Source organism: Micromys minutus (assembly GCF_963924665.1).
Source record: "Micromys minutus genome assembly, chromosome: 17".
Lineage (NCBI taxonomy): Eukaryota > Metazoa > Chordata > Mammalia > Rodentia > Muridae > Micromys > Micromys minutus.
In genome coordinates, this window is record NC_137952.1 from 40,980,328 (window position 1) to 41,004,489 (window position 24,162).

The following is a 24,162-nucleotide window of genomic DNA, read 5'->3' on the forward strand; positions in this document are numbered from 1 at the left end:
TTACATACTAACATATTTCATTTCAGAAGTTATTGTCATTTTCCCATGTGCACACAGCTAGTAATTGGAATAACTGGCTAGTGGGAGGTATTACTCAAGTCCTTTCCAGTATACAAGCCTCACTGCCTTACAAACTGATTAGAGAACTCTGCGCTGTGAGACAGTTTCCAGAGAATTTGGAGTATTTGTATGTATGTTACAAATAGACAAAAACTACCCAGATCTATGTAGTAAGTCAAGATTCTAACATCAGACTTCCTGGGGGGGGGGGGAGTCAATACCAGTTCCTGGCTCTGTGACCTAGATCATGGTCTATCATTTTGGTGAAGTTGAGGCAGAAACACAAGCAATAACTCAAACCACATCCACAGCTGAGAATAGAGAATATGTGCATTCTGCTTGCTTGATTGCTTGCTTTTGGCTCCTTTTCTTCATTCTTACACAGATCATAGCCTAGGGAATGTGTTGCCTGTGATGGACTGGGTCCTCCTGCATCACTTAACAAGGGAGGCAATTCCTTACAGACTTGCCTACAGGCCAATCTGGTGGAGATAATTAGAGGAGACTGTCCGTCCACGTGATTCTAGGCTATGCTGACTATTAAAACTAGCCATTACAAAGGGTTGATTATTCTATATGGTCGAATGACTAAGAGTAACAGTAAAGATAAACTTGTGAAGACATGTGTTATGACATGTATCAGCAAGTCTAGAAATGGTTTAGAGATGTATGGAGTCCAGGAAGAACACTATTTTTCTTTTCCCTTCTTTATTTTTCTTTCTTTTACTTACATTGTTCTATTCAGTGGAGAGAAATTAAGGAGGGGGAAGAGGGCAAGCAAGGGTGAAGGAAGGTAGAGGAGAAGGGATGTAAATATGAGAGGTTTCCCCGAGAAGTACCCAACCTTCACCTTATTCGTTACATCTGACTCTCTTATATACTCTCTCAAGCAATTACAGACAAAGGTCAGCAGAGGAAAACGGAATCATTATAATTAGTTTCATAATTCATCACTAAGCGTGGCTGCCAGCTAAACAATTTAGGGTTTGCTTTGAAGATAAAAAAGGGTAGAGATGCTGATGGATAGGAAGGATTCCGTTATGGAATGGCTGGGAATCATTCAGCTAGTGCTTTGGCCTAAGGTTCCTCTAGAGTAGCTTTTAGGGAGCAGCCCCAGTCTATCTTGACTTCCTAAGGGACTCCAAGTTAAGCTTTCTGCTCAATAATTATTTCAGTGGATGGTGAAATAATTGAAGGAGAAACAAGAAAAAGAAAGACCAGACTAGAACAGAACACCCCGGTAGGGCATGCCGTAAGGATAATTGAGATGGCCTGGAGCCTTGGAAGAGGAGACTTAGTGAAGTCGTTGATGATAAAGATAAATGTGAATCTGAGGGCATTGCCTTCTGTGAGGGAGTGAGTGAGCCAAGGCCACTACTTGGAAAGACTATGGGCATAAGATTTTTTCTGTACTTGGCATTGCAGGACTAGAATGAAACAAGGCTCTCTCTCTCTCTCTCTCTCTCTCTCTCTCTCTCTCTCTCTCTCTCTCTCTCTCTTTCTCTCCCTCTCTCTCTTCCCCCTTCCTCTGTGTGTGTATGTGTGTGTGTGTGTGTGTGTGTGTGTGTGAAGTTGTTACAAGAATAAGACAATGCCTTCAAAGATAAACATAACAGGAGCCCTAACTCCTTAATTATGATAGTTCCAAGAATATAGCTGGTTTTCCATCTTGAATATTGATCCTCTGTTTGTTGGTCTATGAATATATATTCAGGTGGTATTTGGGATTCATACCAGAATTCTATATATATCAGGTAAACCATCTAGGGATGTACCCTTAGCTTTTCAGTATATTTAGTTATCTTTTGGTTGAGTTTATAAACGTTGGTCCACAGTGACCTGGTGTACTGGCTGGTTTTATTTGTCAACTTGACACAGGCAAGAGCCATCAGAAAGGAGCACCCATTGAGGAAATGCCTTCATGAGATCTAGCTATAAGGCATTTTTTTAAATTTATGATCAATGGATAGGCACGGAAGTCCCATCCCATTATGGATGGTGACATCCCTGGGCTACTGGTCTCGGGTTCTATAAGAAAGCAGGCTGAGCAAGCCAGGGACAGCAAGCCAGTAAGCAGTATTCCATGGCCTCTGCATCAGCTCCTGCCTCCAAGTGCCAGTTCCATGTCCTGACTTTCTCCAATATTTTTATTATGATCTGGACCTGTAACACAAATAAACCCTGTTCTTCCCAATTTGTATTTGGTCACGGTGTTTCACTGTATCAATAGAACCTGAGAACTAAGTACACAGAGAAAAAAGACTGAAAACCATGTTTCTCTTCTCTTCTCTTCTCTTCTCTTCTCTTCTCTTCTCTTCTCTTCTCTTCTCTTCTCTCTCTCTCTCTCTCTCTCTCTCTCTCTCTCTCTCTCTCTCTCTCTTTCCCTCTATACCCTAGTGTACCAAGGTGAAGATAATTTTGGAGAGTCAATTCTGTTCTTCTACCACGTGGAGTTTGGGGGTGAAACTCTGGCCATTAGGCTTGCTAGAAAGTATCTTGACCGTCCAAAGCCATTTTACCGGAGCCTCTTCTTTATACTGTTTCTTCTTTTCCAAAGTCAGCCTTTATGGCAATAGATACTAGAATAAATTTTACTCATTTTATGTGTCTAGTCTTACAAGGTTTGACAAATGTAAATACACAGATACAAAATCTTTCTGTTATTCCCAAACATTCCCCTTTATGCCAGTTTCTGCTCACCACAGGCACCTACATGATCTATTTCCTGTCACCACAGAATACCTGGACTATTCTGCAGATCCTGCAGAGGGCATCTTTCTGCATGCCCTTCTTTGGCTCCTTTCACTAAGCTCAAACTTTGCAGGATCGTGGGTATGTTTTGGAACGTCTGTCCCTTATCATGGAAAAGTAATATATTTGGGGAACATACATACTCACTAAAGTTTGTTTCTCTTGTCACCTGTTGTTTGACATTTACGATTTTCAGTTGCCTTTAACATTGCTGGACAAGTCTGTGTGTGTTTTTCTTTCTCTTGTGCAAAAACTCAGGAGTAGAATTTCTGGAGTGTGAGAAGCAAATGTTTACCTTTATTAGAAATTATTTTCTAAAGTAGATTTAGCAATATATACCCCACCCTCCACCCCTGTGACAGACGAAGATTCTAGTTGCTCCACAACCTTTCAAACACTTGACATTATCAACCTTGTGAGTGAAGACAGGCATCCCTACACCTATGATTCTTTATGACTCCCACCCTGCCCAGACGGCAGGCCGGCTCCTTCCATCTTCCTGGGGAATAAAAGCTTTGCCTTTCTCCCCGGACTTTTTATTTTCTAAACATTGTTTGTGGGCCATCCAGGTTAGAAGCTGTCAACTTTCTGGCAAGGCGAGGTGTCAACCTCTCAAGTGCTTCTCTATAAAAAATAAGAACCGTCTCTTTGAAAAGGCTGGAGAGCATCAGAGAGAAAGAAAGCCTAGTGCTCTCTCCCCATTTCTCCTCAACGTCCTTCTTTACATACAGGTTAGAATCTGATTAATCACCAACCAAATCCACTTCCAGGTTCCCAGAAGCCCCCCAAACGCCGTTGTTGGCTGGGGCTCCGGGCATGCTCAGAGAGTGTGCAGCGCAGGCGTCGGCTGCAGTGGGGCCCGGGAGCCGGGAGGTGCCGCTGCCTCCCCGCTTCCCGTCTCTGACCCAGCGCGCAAAGTTGGGCTGGGAGCAGGGGGAGGAGGACCGCGAGCGAGGGTGGCGGAGCAGGGGCGGGAGGAGCGGAGGGAGGAGGGGACCGGAGCGTGTCACTCGCACGCTCCCTCTGTGCACAGAGGATGTGCTGAATGGTGCGCTTCCAGGCGGCGGCCGAGCAGGATCCGGAGGCGGGCGGCTCACACTGCCGGGCTCTGCTCCTCCGCGTCTCCCGAGGCTCTACGGTCACCGCGGGCTCCAGACCCTGCGTCCCGCCCGGGGCATGGCAGGCTGCTGTCCCCTCGCGTGTGGTCCCGCTTACTAAGCGGCGCGGGCCAGAGGTGCGGAGGCCAAGAGGCCGGGAGGCCGCCGGGCAGCGGAGCCCAGAGCCTGCTGAACCGAGAGCCAAGCCCGCTCGCGCCAGGAGCTCTGCGTCCCGTCTCCACTGCGCTCGCCCGGGCCGCCCGGAGCCCCGATGAGCCCAGATGGCTGGGGCTCAGCCCGGAGTGCACGCCTTGCAACTCAAGCCCGTGTGCGTGTCCGACAGCCTCAAGAAGGGCACCAAATTCGTCAAGTGGGATGATGTAAGTGAGGGGCGGCGCAGTGGGGTGCGGGCCGGGCACCCGAGGGCGGGCTGCGTGGGGGTGGGGCGAGGGGCGCGTTATGCAATGGGGTGCTGGAGCGGACGCGGACAGCCCGGGGCGCACAGGTTGCCAGCTGTCTGGGTGGGTGGCAGAGGGCGGTAGCTTTTCGCGCGCTCTCCTCCTCCTAGGGGGTTTAGAGTTGACATCTTTGGAGGGTCTGGCCAGCACCTCCTAAGGGACTTAAGTCTTTGGGGCCAGTGGAGCCAGAGGGACAGGTTTTACCCAATGACAGGTTCTGAGAGTTTGGAAAGAGCATGAAGTTAGGACCAGCTGGATGGCGCTGGAGAGAACTAGACGCACCCCCCTCCCCCTAGGCTAGCTAAGGCGTCCGGTCCGGTTACATCTTTTGCCCCTTTCAAGACGGGACTACCTGCCATCCAGGTCCAAAACCTTGCAGTTACCGCTAACTCTTGAGCATTTTTTTATGCTGGCCACGCAGCAGAGGACACAGCGGTACAGCCGACAGGTGGTCGTTGATGCCAAACTTTAGCGCCCGGAAGCAGGGTGAGGGGCCTTGGAAAGGGCTGTGAGTGGACACCAGAGGCTTACTGGTGCGCTAAACTGAGGCTGTTCGGACTGAAGAGCGCAGAAAGGGCTTTCAGGCAGGGCCAGGTTGTGAGAAACGAGCTTGCGTAAGTCTCCACTTTGAAATAGACCCACAACTTCACCCTCTGATTTATATGCACCCTTTGCTGTATAGGAAAGACCCTGACCAGTTTCAGGACTTCCTATGATCTCTCCCTTTCCTCTACCCTAGTTATCTACAGAACACCTAACGGCTTCTTATTGAAAACGTGAACGGGGTGCACATTACACTGTCCATGTAGCTTCCTGGGTGTCATCCCATGGCTTTGATAAGAACAACTCACCCGAATAAGCCTGAGTTGTCCGGATCTAAAGAAATTGCAGTCCTAATGATTAACACATCTCCTATCAGGAGCAACTGTAGGAGAATTGAACCTGTCTTCTAACTGAGATGATTTCCCACCTCCGTAAATTACAGCCTGTTATACTCCCGGGTATTTTACTTTAATCTTCTTAAGCCAATTTCCAGTGTCTGAAAACAATTTAAATATTCCAGGTAGTGAATCCAATTACTTAGCTGAGTGCATCTGAGTCTATGTTTTGTCCAGCTGGAAGCGCAAACTGAACTTGCAATGGGAGCCTCAGCCTCCTTGAAATCTCTTGCCAATTGCCAAATGATGTAGGCAAGGATGTAAACACACCCTCTTTTACCGTGGGCTTTGCACTTGTCTCCTTTCTGCCCCAGTCTAATTGGACCAGAGGCTGTTATAAACGGAATAGCATCTAAACAATAAATCAGACACAGATGGATTGTTTTTGTCAAGAAAATAACAAGGAACACGCAGTTCAACACATACGCTGTTCTCCTCCGTAGACATCCTTAGGTAAAAAGCAAACAAAAGGGTGAGTCTGAGAAAGAGAAGACCGGTAAAGTGGAGAGAAAGGGAAAGAAGAGGAGGGGAGAGGTATGGAGGGGAGGGGGTAGGGAAGGAAAGGGGGATGGGGTGAGGGGAGGACAGCAGAGTCCCAGAGTAAAAGGGGGGGGGTAGTTTTGGCCATAAGCTCTGGAGTTCTTTTTACTAATGATCCTTAAACTAATTTTTATTAATCCTCCACAAAGCCTAATTTTTGAGAGAACAATTTTGAGAATGAAGGTTATAGATACCCAGATAGGTGATTTGTGGTATGTGTGTTTAAGCAGCAAACGTTCCCTGCTCACTTAATCAGTGTCTGTCTTGAACTACATTTTGGGGGTGATGGAGAAAGTAGGTAAAATCTCTCCCATTATAGACTGGACATGCTAAATAGAAGAGATCCAAAATTATCATCATCAAAGCACCAAGATCAAATGATGCTCTGGGAATGATGGAGAAGCCAATAGCCAGCCCTAGGAGGAGGGAGAAATGGGCAGAGTCCTCCAATCAAAGCAGCAGTGAGTTCCTGGGGAGGCTTGTGCGAAGGAGGCACATACTTGGGATGGAGCCTAGAAGTCTTCTTAAGGAGAAAACAGACTGCACCCAGAGGACAAATTAACTGGGCTTTAGAGAAGTGTCCTGCAGACACTTGGCTCTCTTGTTCTCTGTGATCTGTGTACTAGGAGACATGGAGGCATTCTTAGTATCTCTGCTGTAGTCCCTGAACATCCCTCTCTCTGCTTCTCCTAGTCTCTATTTCCTCTTTTAGCACCAAGGCAGTTTGATCTGTTTGGTTATTCCCATTGCATCTCTGTGAGGCTTCGCTTTCAAGACAAAGAAAACTAAATCTTGGATCAGAGGTCTGGGTTCTCTCACTCGGCAGTATGACTTCAGACAAATAAAACACACTGAACCTTTGTTGTCTCTTGTACAAAACCGTCAATACCACATCCCCTATACATTCAGTCTCATGGTCTATGGGAATCCTCTATGATCAAGCAACATTCCTTCCCTTCTCCTATCAGAAGTTAGTCCTGGGATTGCTGGTTCTGTTCTGTTTCTGATTCAGCTCTGGGGTAGGGCTTGAGGGTGTACCTTTCTTACAAGGCCTTAGTTAATGTGGTGGCATTACCTGCTCCTCTGGGAAACCACACTGTGTGTGATCAGGGGGAAGGTTTGTGAATGGACTGTTCCTGCAGCTTCTTAGCCCACACAAATGTTCAGTGGCTCGTGGATTTAATTTTGTCTCTATGCTTACATGTTGAGACATTTGTCATCTTGGAATTGAAGACACCCAGTGGCATCCTTGTTAGGTCCATTGGGGTTATTTACCGAAGCATCAATACTCAGATGGGAATGAATAACTCACATTCTTACATTTCTTTTAAAATTGTGGTTAGGCAATGAGTAAATCATTCTTATATCTTCTTCCTTACTCTTTTCCTTCTTCCTTCCCCACTTTCTCCTCCTTCCCTCCCTCTCCCTCCTTCCCTCCTTCCCTCCCTCCTTCCCTCCTTCCCTCCCTTTTCCATCCCTCCCTGTTCTCCAGGTTTGAGAGGGTCTCTGCTTTGATTTTTCGTAACAGAGCTATGGAGATTTATGATCTTTAAGTTTCAGAGGAATGCTCTCTGTTTCTACCCCTAGAGGAAAAACAAATACTATAAACAGCTTAGAAGCCTTTTGTATACCAGCTTTGCTGGGAAAAACAGTAGAATTCTGCTTTCTAGTCTATAGAGAGGGAGTGGGAGCGTGGGCAAATCCCATAGATACCTTATTATCGTATTAGACATCACAGTGCATACTGAGAATTTAAAAGCAGTATGTTGGAGGTTTTTTAGGATGGTAAAGTGCTACACAATCTAATCACTAGACCCGTTTTGCAAGCCACCATATGGAATCGGAGATGACAACTACACAGGGCTCTGTCACGCATAACTTGTTGGCTCTTTACCAATGTCCTGGTAAGCCCTGGATGTTCTGGAGATGGTTGGCACTGGCAGTAGCACTAAGAGAGGACAACAAGTACGAAGTGACTGAGAGGAGTTGGGTTCTGCAGATACTGCAACGCCCAGGCTGTTGTGTCAAGGAAGATCTGGGCGTCCTTGGAAGCTAGGGGAAGGCTTAGAATGTTGCAATATTTTAAAACTAGTGATTGTGGACATCATGTAACATACACGCTGATCCTGTCTTTCTGGATTTAGTGAAGGGAGAAAAGAGCTGACCTATTGTAGCTGCCTGTTTACTAATAACAACACAAAAGCAAATTACAGTCTCCAAGTTTGTATTTCCATATGACCAAACAAAAGGTGGGACATGGTCAATTCTTTGTACTGTGGGTGTTAACGGGGGAGCTGTGGTGACTTAGATAGTGGATGGTAATTTACTTTCTTCATCTTAGCTAGAGAGCCTTTTCCCCTTTGACTTCTGTCTGGAATGGTGTTATGAGATCAAACTTTTCCTGGAAAGACACTGCACACATATCTAGATAGGTAGCAATGACACACCAAGTACAGATAACTCTAAAGTCGAACTTGGTGAACAATAATTTTTATTAAGGTTACTTACAAGAATGTGGGTGAGGGGTTACTTGCAGAAATAGAAGTGACTCAAAGACATCACCTTAGCCCACCCCAGCATAGGTGACAACTCACGAAAGCCGGGAACATGGAACACACTACACAGCCTTCAGATAGCTCAACAGGTTGGAGATTGTCTTTTCCAAGCTGCTCAGTTGGGCTAACCCTCTTCCAGGCAGCTTGGTTGGTGTCTTTTTTACAGGGAGCTGGTCTTGTCTGTAAATTTTCTTTGCAGCTTGGCTTGTCCCATAGTGACTCTTGGTAGTTTTTATTGTTTACTCTAGGGAGTAAGTGGTCCAGTGAATTTGGTCAGTTTCAGGAACTTCCTGAAGCTACTTTTAGTTGTTTATCTTTTGGTTTAAGAAATGTTCCTGCAGAATAGAATATTTCAATCTGAGGGGAAACTGCTACTCAGCAATTGAACAGCAGATAGGAAAAGACTCACCAAAAGCTTTGTAATATCCCCCCAACTCCCAGCCTCTGGCCTGCCAATGTTTCAAATCTTGGACAACCTCTGAGTATTCTTCTTTCCCCTTCCCCCTTTTCTTTCTTTTCCTTTATTATCTTTTCTTTCCCCTCCTCCCTCCAACTCTTTCTCTTCCCTTTATAGGATTTCTCTTTTTAAAGATTTATTTATTTATTATATATAAGTACACTATATCTGTCTTCAGACACACTAGCAGGGGGTGTCAGATCCCATTACAGGTCTTTGTGAGCCACTATGTGGTTGCTGGGAATCGAACTCAGGACCTCTAGAAGAGCAGTTGGTGCTTTTAACCCCTGAGCCATCTCTCCAGCCCCCACAGGATTTCTTTATATAGCAGCCCTGACTGTCCTGGAACTCTCTTGGTAGATCAGGCTGCTCTCAAACTCATAGAGATCATCCTGTCACTACCTCCTGAGTGCTGGGATTGAAGGCTTGCATCGCTAGTTCAGCCTAGGGTCTGGTCTGGTCTTTTTCTTTTCTGTTTTTCACTCTCCTTTCTGAAATTTATATCACATTGTGGGCAAATTGCCTAGTCTATCCCCAACGTATATTTCTTAACTGTAATATGCCAAGTGTATTTCTTACATCACAGAAGAGCTACTGGGGTTCATATGCTTCTCCTCAAGTCATTGCTGGCACACAGGATCCCCCAATAAAAGGGAGGTTTGGAAAACAGGCAAATTTCAGAAATAGAAATGGATGCATGGATTTTAGGAAGGTGGTCTGTACAAATAAGGTACCACTCTCATTCTACAGACTACATTGTGATTTCCAAACATTCACTGCATTCCATTTAATATGAGTTTCATTTTTTATATTTTATAATTTAAAGAGGAAAAACATCTATTTTTACCCTTTGTAAAATTTTTAAATGTTCCCAAGAAAATGAGTTTACATAATTCAAAGCAGAATCCACTCTCTACAAGCAAGCCAGTTTACAAACAGAACTGTCCATAAGTCTTATTTCTTCATGCATTACAGATACCCCACACTTGTGTACCCATGAACACACATGCACATATGTATGATCTCACATGGGACATTTTGTTTTTGTAAGGATAACCTACCATTCAGAAGCCAAGAGTCTGGAGTGAGTTGTTGGGAACATTTGAGTAAACTTAGGTCTCTAGATTTACAGTAAGGCCTCTCCCATTTGAAGCAAGCCATACCCTTCTTTACGCCTTGCCTATCCAATAAAAATACTAAGTCAAAAAAAGGTCAAAACAAGGAAAAATCACTTCCCCCACTAAGGCAGCGTTCTACACAAGGGATAGCTGGAATTTCAGTACTCTGTAGAATCAGTTTTTGTGCTCTTTAATGGCGACAAGATAGTACTGACAGTATTAGTGAAGGGGGCAGAGAGGGAGGTGTCAGAAGTGGGAAGTCAGCAGATTCTCTGTGGAAAGACTATGGGAATAGAACGAACAGTTGAGTTGACTGTAGGCGGGTCTAGGTTGGGTAGCACGGAGGTGGATTTTTTTGACTGAAGGCATCATCCTCGATCTCTACAGAGCACATGGAGGTTGCAGGGATGGGTCATTAGTGAAAAGCACTAGCAGCTTCGGCAGAGAACCTGGGTTCAGTTCCCAGCACCCATAGAGTTGCTAACAACTGTTTATAACTCAGTTCCAGAGGCTCTGACACCCTCTTCTGACCTCCATGGGCGTGTATATGATACACATCACTATACCCAGGCACGTATGTATACAAATATGTAAACTGAATTAGAAAATTAAAAATATCTGCATATGTCATTTCTTGTCCAAAGACTTCTGATTTTCTGCTGACGATCAACAATGACTGTGATGTAAATGAACACAAGAATATAGTTTTCTCTACGGGAGATGATAAAGGGGAGCTACATCACAGTAAACATTAATGTAAGAAAAATAAAATAAATGTAAGTCATGTGTCCTGGTGCACCAGTTTCCACAGAGTAGTCAGTCACTTGTCACCAACATACTCTCTAGGGACATCATTACTGGCCAGCTTGAAAAGATCCAGAGTCCTTTCTTAACACCATCCCTACCCTCTGGGTAGCATTTTTATGACTGGTAACTTCATAGACGGTTAGGCCTGTTTTTAATCTACGACAGCTATTTTTATTTTGAACAGAAACTAAACCAAACCACTTCAGCCTACAGCATTTTTTTTAAACAATTGCCAAAACTGACCCACTCTTTAGCAGTAACAACAAAAGTGGTTGATCCTTACTGTAGATGACCCCAGATTAGGTCCTTATCTGTCCCGAGGCTGATTGTGGAAAGTGGAGCAGGAGAGGAGACTGCCCCACAGCTCTTGGAATTCAACCAGAGAGAGCAAACAGAGAGTTACCTGCACAGCTCAGCAGGCTCACGGGACACTGGATTTCCATTTCTGTGTTGAAGGCTGACTCCAGGGTCTCTGTATATACTAAGCAGACGATCTGTCAGTTGGCTGTTCCCCAATGTTCGTTTTGTTTTTAATTTAGCATTTTAAAAATTATGACACGTAAGCATCGAGGAAGAATTCACATAAAAGAAAATAACCGCTTTAAAGAGAAAAGTTCTATGTCCACCTGTGTCCCAAAGGAATTGGATTAACTGCAGCCCGGTTCCTCTTTGTTACACCTGATGCAGACATCATCCGATCCCGGTGCGTTAGCTTAATTTGTGACAGCAATCAGAATATCTTGCATTTAACCCATCATTACATAGCTTCAAACTGTACTCGCCTATGGTGATATCTAGAGGGAACAGGAAGAATTTGCTTTCTGATGGCCAACCGGGTAGCATGAAGTTCAGCGATTCTTTTTCAAAAGTGTTCCCTGTAACCGTGAGTGGTGAGCCGCTGCAGAAATGGAATGGGACCATGTGATGGTTGTTGATTGATGCTTTGGGTCTCTGTTTAAATTCAGGTCCCTGCTCCTTGAAAACAGGAGTTCTCCTGTTCTCTGAGCTAACATTAGGGTCCTGCAGACTTTCAGGCCCTATTGCAAATTCCATATGCATTGCATATTTACGACATTTGAGTCACTAATCAGAGCCGGATGGTGTATGTCTCTGAAGCAAAGGTTCTAGAGACACATTGCTGGGAGATGATTTATTTGTAAGATCCTAAGGAAACATTCAATTCTTGTCAAAAAAAAATTGCTGAAATAAGATAAAGCATGGCTGGCTCTTTAATAATTAGAGTTTTTTTCCCAGTCATCTCTGTTCCTTTAGAAGGTCCAATATTCCATTTTTTTCTTTTAATGTGCTATTTTGAAAATTTTTAATTTGCATTCTTGAAAAATGTTTTGGTGTATGTGTTAATGGATGTTGAACAAATGTATTACCAAGAAATGAAATTAATATAGATTGGGAAATAGTCTGTTATATAAAATGAGAATAATAGGTAGTTGATATTAAAACAGAATTAAAAACATCCTACATCTGTTTTCCATTTCTAGGGCTTTGTTAGTTCTCAGTGTTTTGTTTCATTTTATTGTGTTGAAGTTGCATGAGCAAGTCCAGGGGAAAAGGGATTAGTGACCAAAGAAAACATTGTCACCTGGAATGGACATGGTGTGTGTCACCAGACACCACTGGTGCCTGGAAGATTCAAAGAGATGACTTAAATACTTTTTGTTAAAAATATCATTACTGTTCTTTTAGACTTACCAACAAAATGGCTGTCTGAGAGTCGATTTTGATTCCTGTAATAGGAGAGGCTACATGAACCTTAGAATGAGCACTAAGTCCACGGAGCCAGTCAGTAAGTAGTCTAGCTGCTCAAAGAAAAGCTATTGAAGCAAAGGGTGCATCTGGGATATGTGAGTATGCTTAAGTCTTTGCATCCATTTCTATACATGCTTAGTAGGACTTCCCGTGACAAAGAGTCTGAGTACCTAAACTTTATCCCAGAATGCCTTGCGGCTGAGGTTCTGGCTTCATATGAAATTGATGGGCGTAAGTGAAACTTGGAGGAAAAAGATGTTAAAGCGGCCAGCTGCCTACACTGCGTTGTGTCTGCACCTCAGCAAGACACTGACAATTCGGCACAGTGGGTAAGAGGTTGTCATGATGCTTAGAGGCCATTCTCTTTACCAGCCTAGCTTTTCCTTTGCTTTTGCTGTGTTGGGTCTCCATTGTCTTTCTTGCATCTGAAAGGTGCTGGGTTCATCCAGGGAGACTCACTTTCAAGCTGCTTCTTTGGCCTTTCCAGTGATTCTGCCAAGCGTTTACCTACCTGTCCTCAACTGTTTGTGTTCACAATCCCAGAGAGGTTTCTTTCCCACCAAATTCTGCCTAACAAAGCTCTGCTGTCTTTGGCTGAAGTTCTGGCTTCATTGAACTAGACTTAATCTCCCTCTCCCTCTTAAGTGCTGGGCTCAGGGCACCTGCCACCCAGTCTAGCGAGTATAATGGATGGCACCACAGGTTTTTGCTTTTTAAAAAGATGCTCATTCATATAACTAGTGAAAACAGCCCTTCAGGAAATGCCTAAATGTGGAGAATTACAGGGAAATAAAAGATTGGTTTATATGAAAACATTCTGCCACAAGAGTGATTCGCAGAGAGAAAGTTATATATATTTCTAAAATGAAGAAATAGCAAACACAGGCCTATTGATCTACATTTCTATTTAAAAATCAAAATTCTATTTGCAACAGTTATTCTGCACCGAAGCAGCAAAGACATTGGAGATCTGAATTTCCTCCCACTCCCCCCCTTCACTGTGCATAGCTCCCTCCTTTTCTAAGCTCCTACCCCAAAGTCACCCCCCACCCCTTCTTCATTTACCAGCCCTGCTCTAGGCATCTCAAGAATGGAGGCTTCATTGTTATCCTTACCTCACCTGTCTTTGGACAATACCAGTTTCTCTTCTGTGGGATCTCTTCTAAGAACATACCAGTCAATATGCTTGCATTGATCAGCGTTCTATTACAAAACCAAACATCTGTTATAATCTACTTGCCAGGAGAAGTTTATTTCCCCTCCTAGTTTTAGAGGTTTCAGCGTTTTAGTAGCTCAGCCCTGTTCCCTTGGACAAGGTAACGTGGGTCATAGCAGGAGAATGTAACAGAGTACAAGCAGATCTTCTCCTTGCCGGGAAGGGAAAGAAAGGGTCCTATAATCCTAGACACCTCCTAATAGGTGCCTCTTTTCTGAAGACCCCATCAGATTCCAGTAACCTCACTCTGGAGATGGGGGTTTTTATGTTTTTTTTTTTTTTTTAAGGTAATACTTTGGAAACTGTAGCAAAATATTTAGCTTCCAGAGTCTGAGCATAAAAACATTACACTGTCTCTAGCTCTCTTTTCTCCTTTACTTTCTCCCCCCTCCTTCTTTTCTCCACCTCATTTCCCCAGATCTAATGTTTCTACCTCTGCTCTGTAGCAGAGTTTGCCTTTGAACTTCTGATCTTCTTCCCTCTTCCTCTGGAAAGCTGGGGTTGCAGTTATGAAGCAATCTTACTCACTGAGGTTGCTAAGCTGGGCAAGCCTGTGCCTACTGAGTCACCTCCCCTGCCCTGGGCATGCTGACCTCTATTCACCATCTCTTTCCTTCTCACCTTTGCCCTCCTTCTCAGCCCTCAAAAACCTTGTTTTGCCCTCATCATTCCTCTGGAAATTTTAATCACTGCTTTGAAAAAAATTTTTTTGTTTTTTTTTGTTTTGTTTTTTTTTTTTTGTTTTGTTTTTTGTTTTTTGGCTATGCCTTATGACAAATGTAGGTCCGAACTCCAGATGATGTTTGGAATCTGTCTAGCAACTTTTTCTACAGTGCCCTTTTGCAATCCATTCATACAATTAATATTCACATTTTAAATTCTGTTGATACATCTTAAAAGATAATCAACCAGCATTATGAATTTGCAATGATAAATGCTTTTGTTCTTGTTCCTGTGGAGTTTATATGTAAGTAGAGGACATAGATATTTCAAAGACATCATCTAATTCTCATTGTATTGTTATAGGGAAAAGTACACATATTTATAAGAAGATTGGGGAAACTTTCTTTTTGATAAGTTCTATTAATGAGAAGATCTGGGTGCTGTGTAGGGCATAACGACACGATACGACAGGATGTGTTTCAGCTATGACAGAGGATGTAGGGACATTACAAGGAGTCAGAGCACAGGAATTGGAAGGACAGAGGCAGAATAAGCCAGTGGGGAGTGTGTCTCAGATAATGCTGTGTGGTAACAAAAGCCTGCCTGTGCAGTGCCTTGGTACGGGAAGCTTTAACACATAAAGTCAACAGGAAGCTAATAAACTCATGGTCCTCAGTGTCCACATTACTGACATTTGGGGCCAGGAAATATTTTACTGTGAGGTTCTGGCATGCTTGCAATTGTAAGATGCCCAGTAGCTTATCTGGTTTTTTACCCAAAACATGCCAAAGCTGTGATGTGCAAAACTGTTTCTAGATGTTGCCTGCAGTCCTCTGAGTTCCAAAACTGCCCCCGTTGAGAATCACTGATTAAAATAACATGCTCTGTTCTTATCTGATTAAAAATGTATCAGGTCCCTCTCTTATCTCTCTCCCTCTCTATGTCCCTCCCCAGCACAAGCATGCTAGTCAGTAAGTACATAAAAAAGATACTCAGCATTGGTAGGCATAAATCATAGTTAATTCACCTCAAGTTGGATGGTTACTTGATATCCAGAGCTGTATTGAAATGATCAGTTTTTCCATCTGATACACATGTGACCTCATGGGCATCTAGGTTGATCATTGTGGGATTTTCCTAGAGGTCTGTAGACCTGTTCTCTTTCCAACTGGCATCTCTCTCTCTCTGCTTCCAGATTCTCTGAGATGTGAGCATGTGGGTACCATTCTTTCTGACCACCACAGAGCTGCTAATCCCAGGATTTCCCATTATGAAAAACTGTCTTACTTCAAACCATAAGCCTAAATAAACCTCTTCCCTTGTGTTGATTTTTGCTGGTTATTTAGGCATGGTTAGGAGGAAAGCAATAGGTTAGATTTATTATGCTTTTATTTCATATTCAGAGTTGTATTGGTTATATTTGGTATTCTGTCTTATAATTCTCCCTTTACACCCCAGTGTACATTATCAACATATTTCTCTTTACCACTTTCTAATATAAATCTTGGGCAACCCAACATTGGAGTCTATTTTTTTTTTTTTCTGTGTTGATTTTACAGTGTTGGTTCATATAGCAGTGTTAGTGTCTAGTCACACGTCTTCTCTTGGAGTAGCATGAAAGTCACCATGAAGTCAGAATTGTAGTCAGTCTTGGCCTACACACCTTAGACATTGGCTAAGGAGCAAGCTCTGAGATCTGTGCACTGCTGCTGGAGGTTACTCCTGAGGCTAAGGGTAGCTTTCACATGGATTAATGTAGACTTCCATAACAAAGTAGCACAGATTTTCAGCAGAAACTTTCCTGTTGCTTCTGGAGATCAAATGTATATAGTTTTAGCAAGCTTATTTTCTTCTAAGAGCCAGAGGGAAGGGTTTATTTCAGGTCTCTCTCCTGGGCTTTCTGGGTAGCTGTCCCCCTCCCCCTTTCAGTTTGTGTCTATGCTCCGGCTTCCACTTCTTGTAAGGATACTTGGATTAGCACCCACCCTGAAGACTTCCTAACATAATCACATCTTTAAATAAACTATGTCCAAATAAGGGCAGGCTTTGGAGTCGTGGGCATCTTGCACACAGGATCTTGCACACAGGTCAGCCTGTAGCCTATCTGAGCTAGGTAAAGAGCAGCTCACAAACATGGAAACTCTCCAGATGGGAATGTCAGAAAAGAAAACCAACTGTCCTTGCTGCTGCCATCAGTGTGTGTAACTTCACTGTCTCATAGAAATCTATTATGATCACATGAGACTTCTTACGTGTGTATGGGTATATACATACATGTAAGACAGATACAAGTAGATCCATGGGCTTACCAGCCATCTTCTTGATCGACTTGGTGAGTTTAAAGCCTGAGAGCTGTGATCCCAAATAATGGGCAATGCCTGAGGAATATAACCCTAGGTTGTTATTGCCTTCCTGACTCATTGCCTCTCTACTGTGCTTCTCAAACGTGCGGCTCTGGACCAGCAGCATCAGCAACTTTCTCTGCTTATTAGAAGTGTAAATACCCAGATTCTAACCTATACATAGCAAAAACAAACAGATATGCAAACAAGCAAACAAATAAAAGGCAAAAAAAAAAGTCCGTTATTACTTAACTCCACAGAAAGCATTCAACAATCCATTTCACAAACTCAGTACATCTGGTGTACCTGCGAATTTCAAAACTATCATTGCATGGAATTGCCATGCTATTGATATTGCTGAAGAAAGAATAAAAAATAAAAACCTTTTGCGTTGATTAGATTTTTTTAAAGATGCTAGGTAGATGCTAGATAGATGCTAGATAGATGCTAGATAGATGCTAGAGTCATCTGGAAAGACTGAACCTCAATTGAGAAAATGCTCACATTTGACTGGAATGTAGGCAAATCTGTGGGACATTTTCTTAATTGATTGGAATGTAGGCAAACCTGTAGGATGTTTTCTTAAATAATGATTGTTTTGTAAAAGCCACCAAATGGTTAACTACACAGAAGAAAACACAAGGAATAAATAATCCTGATCAGTAGATCAAAAGAGGGAACACACAGACACACACACAGACACACACACACACACACACACACACACACACACACACACACACCAGAAACAACAACAATTGCGACAAAATAACAGAAATCAACAAACACTACTCATTGATACCTCTCAATATCAATTGTCTCAATTCACAATAAACAAAACACCTCCCGGATAGGGGGCCCTGAGTCCTATAACAAAGCAAGTTAAAGGAGTTATAAAGGGAATGTCCTTAAGCAGCTTTCTTTCTTGTCTTCAGCTTCCTTTCTGCCTTCAGTTTTTGTCATGGATTCTCCCAATGATCGGCTGTAGCCTATATGTGTGGAAAAAACCCTTTCCTCTCAAGTTGCTTCTGTCATTTTATCACAGTGACAGAAAACAAACTAGAACAGAAATAGGTCAGTAAATAAACTAAGATTCCCTTCGAGGGTTGGCCCAATTCTAGAGTAGACAACTGATCTCAGACTCATACCCCACTCTCAGTTCCCCTGTGAGTGAGAAGATGGCCATGTATTTCCGACATCACTCCTAGGTTCATAGTCTGACAGTTACTATACAGCATCTTGGCTGAGTTGCTGCTTTGCTGTGGGGAGAATACAGGCTTCTGTATCTATGTAGCAAATGAAACTGGAAGTGAAGATTTCTGTACTTGTGAGTCAGCTCATGCCTTGAGTGCCAAGAATGCTGAATTCCAGTTGGTCCTGGAATGATTGAGGTGATGATGAAGGAAGGGGATGTGAGGCTGAAACAAATGATCACTAACTGAGGACCTGTCCCCAAGAATAGGGTCAGGAAGCTGAACAAATATTACTAGAATTGGTAGTATCTGATTAAAGCAAAGAGGCCTAATACAGAGAGATCAGGATGTAAATTTGATAGACTTTCATCTTTTTACTTTAGCGCCTGGATTTTTAGAATCTTGCAGGGAACTGTCACCAAGGTGTGTTTTGTTTGTTTGTTTGTTTGTTTTGTTTTTTGTTTTTTAAATGGGATCTTGTTCATTGCTCTGATAAGAAGAGGAGGTGGCAGGAAAATGATAAGTGACACATACAGGTTAGTGCAAGTTGGTCTGGAACGCAGGGGGCACGCTTCGTGCAGTTCACTCCTGCAGGTGAGTTTCCAGTTGGCCTGGAAGTTGGAAGATGCACCGTGTGCAGCTGGCCAGCGTTTCCATTTTGCTCGCCCTAAGAACAGAAGATAGAACATGACCGCAAATGCCTCTGTGAGCTGTCAAATGTGTGAGCTCACAGAAGCCTAAGAAAGTTTTCGAATTATTCCTTCATTTTAAGATCAAATTTTATCTCCAAATATCTCCCTTTTTTGACATTTAAATTTTTAAGTAATTTTAAAATCTTCTGCTCCTTATGAAGTTCCCTGAAACAATGCAGTTGTTTTAAATGATTCTTTTTTTTTTCAAGCTGTAGGTTAAGAATATGCGGAAAGAGTCTGGAGTGGTGGCTCAGTGGTTGAGAGCATTGACTGGTATTCCAGTTTCATTTCTAGCACCTCCATGGCTGCTCACAACTTTTGGAACACCAGTCCTAGTATATCCAACGTTGGTTTTGGCCCCTTTGAGCAATAGGTATGCAAGTGGCTCACAGATGTACATGAAGACTAAACACCCATACACATAAAATAAATAAATTTTTAAAGAAGTAGTTAAAATGCATAAAGAATGTCAGAAAAAAACAAAAAGAGAAAAAAGAAAAAAAAAGAATATCAGAATAAAATAAGATGGTGGTTGCTTTAAAATTTTAAATAAAGTCCTGTCACTTAAGCCAGCAATCCCATGATTCTTTGTCTGTTGTAACAGTATTGACAGTTATCAAAGTAAGTAACCTGAATGTCCACTCAAGGATGAGTCGATAGTAAAAGATGGCGCATCTATAATACGGAGCCTCCGAGAGGAAGGCTGGTCCACAGTGCAGCAGCATGAATGTACATGGGCAACATTGTGCTAAGTGAAACAAGCCAGGCACACAGTGCAGCAGCATGAATGTACATGGGCAACATTGTGCTAAGTGAAATAAGCCAGGCAGGAAAGGGATCTTTTGTATGCTTCCATTTATAAGTATCACAAAGAGTAATCAACTTTTATTTGAGACAGGAAGTAGAATAGTAGTTATTAGAGCTGTAAGAGGAGGGACTAGTATGGGATGTTCAATGGTTGGGGGATTTCTGCTCGGGACAGTGACCTGCCTCTGCCACTGCTGTCACTGGCACTGTAATATGCGTGTATATGAACACAGTGCCACACAACTGCAAGCTTAGCAGTGCTAAAATTTAGGTTATATCTGTTTTTCTCAATAAGCACATGCCAAGATAAACCTACACTTAAGATATTTATATTTATCAGTGTGTGTGTGTGTGTGTGTGTGTGTATACATTTGTGCGTACATGCACATGCACACGCCCATGTGCATGCTTGCCAAGATGAATTTGTGGAGATCAGAGAGCACCATGCAGAAGCTGGTTCTCCATTTTTATACCTTGCTGAAGCCCAGAGTCTCTCTGGGCCAGTACTCTGGTCACTTGTAGCTCCGTCTTCAGCCTCATCACAGGCATGCAGGTTTACAGATATGAGCCACTGCCCCCAGATTTTATACATGGGTTCTGGGGATGTGTGAGTTCCCCGGGTCACACTCAGTTCCTCAGACTGGAGAAACAATGGCTTTCACATTATGTCCTGGGCCAACTTTTTTGTTTTTAAATATTTTAACAACAACAGCAAACATTGTTTTATGGCATGCCTGTAGGTGCTTTACGTAAAAATCCGTTGTCTTTGATTTCCTCAACCTTCTCAGATGTACCTCTTCATCAGTACCTCTGCCTTTCCACCCTTGCCTAGTGGGGAACTGAGGAAGGGATTAGGAAGGCATCGGAAACCAACTGGGTAGCCTCCATCCCTGAGCTCTTAAAATTAAACTTACAAGGAAATTAGAATTTATTTTACTACTCAACCTACCACAAACAAACCATAAAAACCTCCGAGGTTCTCTCCGTAAGTTCTCTGTGAGTTTTTATTACAACTTCTTTAGATTATATAGAGGTTAGGAATTGCTGTAGTTTGGATATACATGGAAACAATTTTTTTAAAAATGGGCTCCAGCCAGTGAAGCAGATTGGTGAAATGCAGTTCTTCACCTATGCTTTCTCTTCTCCAAATCTCACCTCCAGTCTCTAGCTCTGCATCAGTCACTTGCTCAGGCTACACTCACTCTCTGTCCCCATGTCCAGTGGATTACATAGATCTGCCCCTCATAACCCCCTATCCTCCCCATACATTACATCGCTTTATCCCAGCCATCAACTCCAGCAGGCATTCCCTAGGAACCCATAGGCCACTCCACCCAGGGAACCACACTGGCCAACTACAGACCTTCTTGTTTCCCTCCATTCCTCCAAGTCCAATTCTCTGTTTGCATCCCTAGCTCTGTAGAAGACCACCTGCTACAGTTTCTCCTCACTCTCTGCCCCCATTCCCAGGGAACTATGCAAATCATGTGTAGGGAACACCCTGCTTTCCTCTCTTCTGTGAACCCCCTGTCTCTCATCCTCATTCCTAAGTGTCAGCTCCCAATACTTAACACAATATATGGAAAGCCCAATACCTAGAGCTCTCAGTTGCCATACCTATCAGGATCCCAGAAGAATTCCCTATCAGAAAAATAAGACAGTCAACATACTATCCTATGAACCACAGAGGAGACAGAAAGCAAGGAACAAAACACCTATCTAAAAAAGACAAGACCAAATATGAGCACCTGGAATTACAGTCTTCCCAAATGCAGAAACTTAGACACCAGCATAAAACCACAATAACAGTATGTCTTCACTAAACCCCTGAAGCCCTACCACAGCATGCCCGGAGTACCTGAACATAGCTGAAGCACAAAAGAAAGACATTAAAATAGCCTTTATGAATCTGACAGTGGTACTTAAAAAGGAAATGAAGAAACTCAGTAAAGGAATCTATGGAACACAAACAGTGAAAAGAAGTGAACAAAACAGACCTGGAAATGTAAATAGAATGAATGCATCCAAACCGAGGGACATGTGGAGAGGAAAATTTTCAGATCTAGAACAGAAATCACGTAGGCAAGCCTCACCAAGATGGAAGAGTGAATCTCAGGCATTGGAGACAGGAGAGGAGAAATTGATATCTCTGTCAAAGAAAATGTTACATTAAAAAAAATTCTGAAACACCCGGGAAATGTGACAACTTGAAAATATAGAGTCTATGAATAATGGGAATGGCAGAAGGCAAGAAATTCTGCTCAAAAACTCACAGAAGATGTTTTCAACAAAATCATAGAAAAAAATTCCTTAACTTAAAGAAGGAGCTGCCTGTCAAAGAACAAGAAGCATACAGAACACAAAATATATTGGACCAGAAAAAAAGTCTTCTCAACACTAAGCAAACAAAACAAAATATAATATTAAAAGCTGCAAGGGATAAGACCAAGTACCATAAAAAGACAGACCTATTCCAATAACACCCAACTTTTCAATGGAGACTTTAAAAGGCTGAAGGGTATGAACGGATGTTCTACAAAGTCTAAGCGACCACAGATGCCAGACCAGACTGCTATACTCAACAAAACCTTCAATCACCCCAGATGGAAATAAAAGTGCTGTTTATAAACCTAGCCATACAGAATGTACTAGAAGGGCAACTCCAACATAAATTGATGAACTACACAGAAGAAAAAACAAAAAATAAATGATACTGATAAGCAAATAAAAGAAGAAAACACACACACACACACACACACACACACACACACACACACACACACATACACACACCACCACCACCACCACCATCACCACCAGCAAAGTAACAGGAATCAAGGAACACTACCCATTGATATCTTTTAATATCAATGATCATAATGCCACAATAAAAGGACACAGACTAACAGAATAAATGATAAAACAGGATATATCCTCTGCCACATTCTAGAAACAAACATTATTATTAAGGATAAACGTCACCTCAGGGTAAAGAGAAGGAAAAAGATATTCCAAGCAAATGGATCCAAGAAGCAAGCTATTAAAGTCATTTTAATCTCTAACAAAATGGACTTCAAACCAAAATAATCAGAAGAGATGTGGAAGTATACTATATACTCATCAAAGGAAAAATAACTAAAAGGACATTTCAATTCGTAACATCTGTCAAACAAACACAAGGACCCACAAGTTCTTAAAAGAAACACTATGACAGTTTAAGTCACATACTGACCCTCACACACTGAGAGTGGGTGGTTTCAGTAGCCTACTCTTGCCAATAGACAGGTCATCCAGACATAAACTAAATAGAGAATTGCTGGAGCTGATATTATAAACCAAATAATCAGGGGTTAGGGATTTAGTTCAGTGGTAGAACATAAAACTCTGGGTTTGATCCTCTGTTCTTGAGGGGAAAACTCAACCAGCCAACCAACCAACCAGCCAGCCAACAACCAACATATATTTACAGAAGATTTTGTTTGTTTGTTTGTTTGGGTATTTTTATAGGTTATTTTATTTATTTTCATTCAAATGTTATCCCCTTTTCCAGTTCCCCCCTGGGAGCTGTCCCTCTCCTCCTGCATCTATGAGGGTACATTCCTACCCACCCACTCCCTCCTTCTTCTTCACTCTGGCATCCCCCTGCCCTGAAGCATCTAACCTTTACAGGTCCAAGGGTCTCTCCTCCCACTGATGCTGGACAAGGCCATCCTCTGCAACATATTTATCTGGAGACATGGGTTGCTCTATGTGTGCTCTTTGGTTGGTGGTTTAGTCCCTGGGAGCTCTGGGGTGTCTGGTTGGTTGATATTGTTGTTCTTCCTATGGGATTAAAAATCCCTTCAGCTTCTTCAGTCCTTCCCCCAACTCCACCATCAGTTCCCTGTGGTCAGTCTGATGGTTGTCTGTGAGCATCCACATCTGTATTGGTCATGCTCTGGCAGAGCCTCTCAGGGGATAGCTATACCAGGCTCCTCTCCGCAAGTGCTTCTTGCCATCAGCAAAAAGAATATCCCTTCTGCTCAACAGCTCATAGAGTTTTCTCCAAAATTGACCAAATTGTAGATGCAAACTAATTATCATCAGGTACAAGGAAATTGAAATAATACCCTGCATGTTCTTTGACCATTATGGATTACAGCTGGATATCAGTAACAACAGAAACAACAGAATACATACAACATCATGGAACTTAAACTTACTCAATGAAAAATGGGTCAAGGCAGAAATGATAAAGAAACAAGAGACTTCCTAGAGTTGAATGAAAAGGAATATACAACCCATCAAAACTTATGGACACAATGAAAGTGGTTTTAAGAGGCAAATTTATAGCACTAAATGCTTACATAGAAAATGCGGAAAATCTCATACTTGTAACTTAGCAGCACAGGTGAAAGCTCTAGAACAAAAGGAATGATTCCAATAAAGGAGTAGATGGCAAGAAATAGTCAAAACTGGGGCTGAAATCAATCAACTTGAAACAATACAAAGAATCAAGGAAACAAAGAGATCCTTGAGAAACATTAATAAGATTAATGTTTTAATTAATTAACTAAAGGCAGAGAGAATATCGAAACTATCAAAATCAGAAGAGAAAATGGAGACATAACAACAGAAACTGAGAGAATTCAGAGAATCCTATGAATATAGTTTTATGAATATACAGTATATTCATAAAAGCCTGAACCCCACCAAATATGA

The 24,162-nt window shown here is 42.5% G+C and overlaps 1 protein-coding gene across 3 annotated transcripts in view; it reads left to right on the top strand.

Moving 5' to 3' along the window:
* The first annotated feature begins 3,903 nt into the window (after positions 1-3,903).
* PLCB1 (phospholipase C beta 1) overlaps positions 3,904-24,162 on the top strand; it is a 644,223-nt gene continuing 623,964 nt past the window's right edge. For all 3 annotated transcript variants that reach the window (XM_080931577.1, XM_080931578.1, XM_080931579.1), the window contains exon 1: positions 3,904-4,288. In XM_080931577.1, coding sequence (XP_080787703.1) covers positions 4,190-4,288 — 99 coding nt within the window. In that variant the 5' untranslated portion in view covers positions 3,904-4,189. The remainder of the gene's footprint in view (positions 4,289-24,162) is intronic.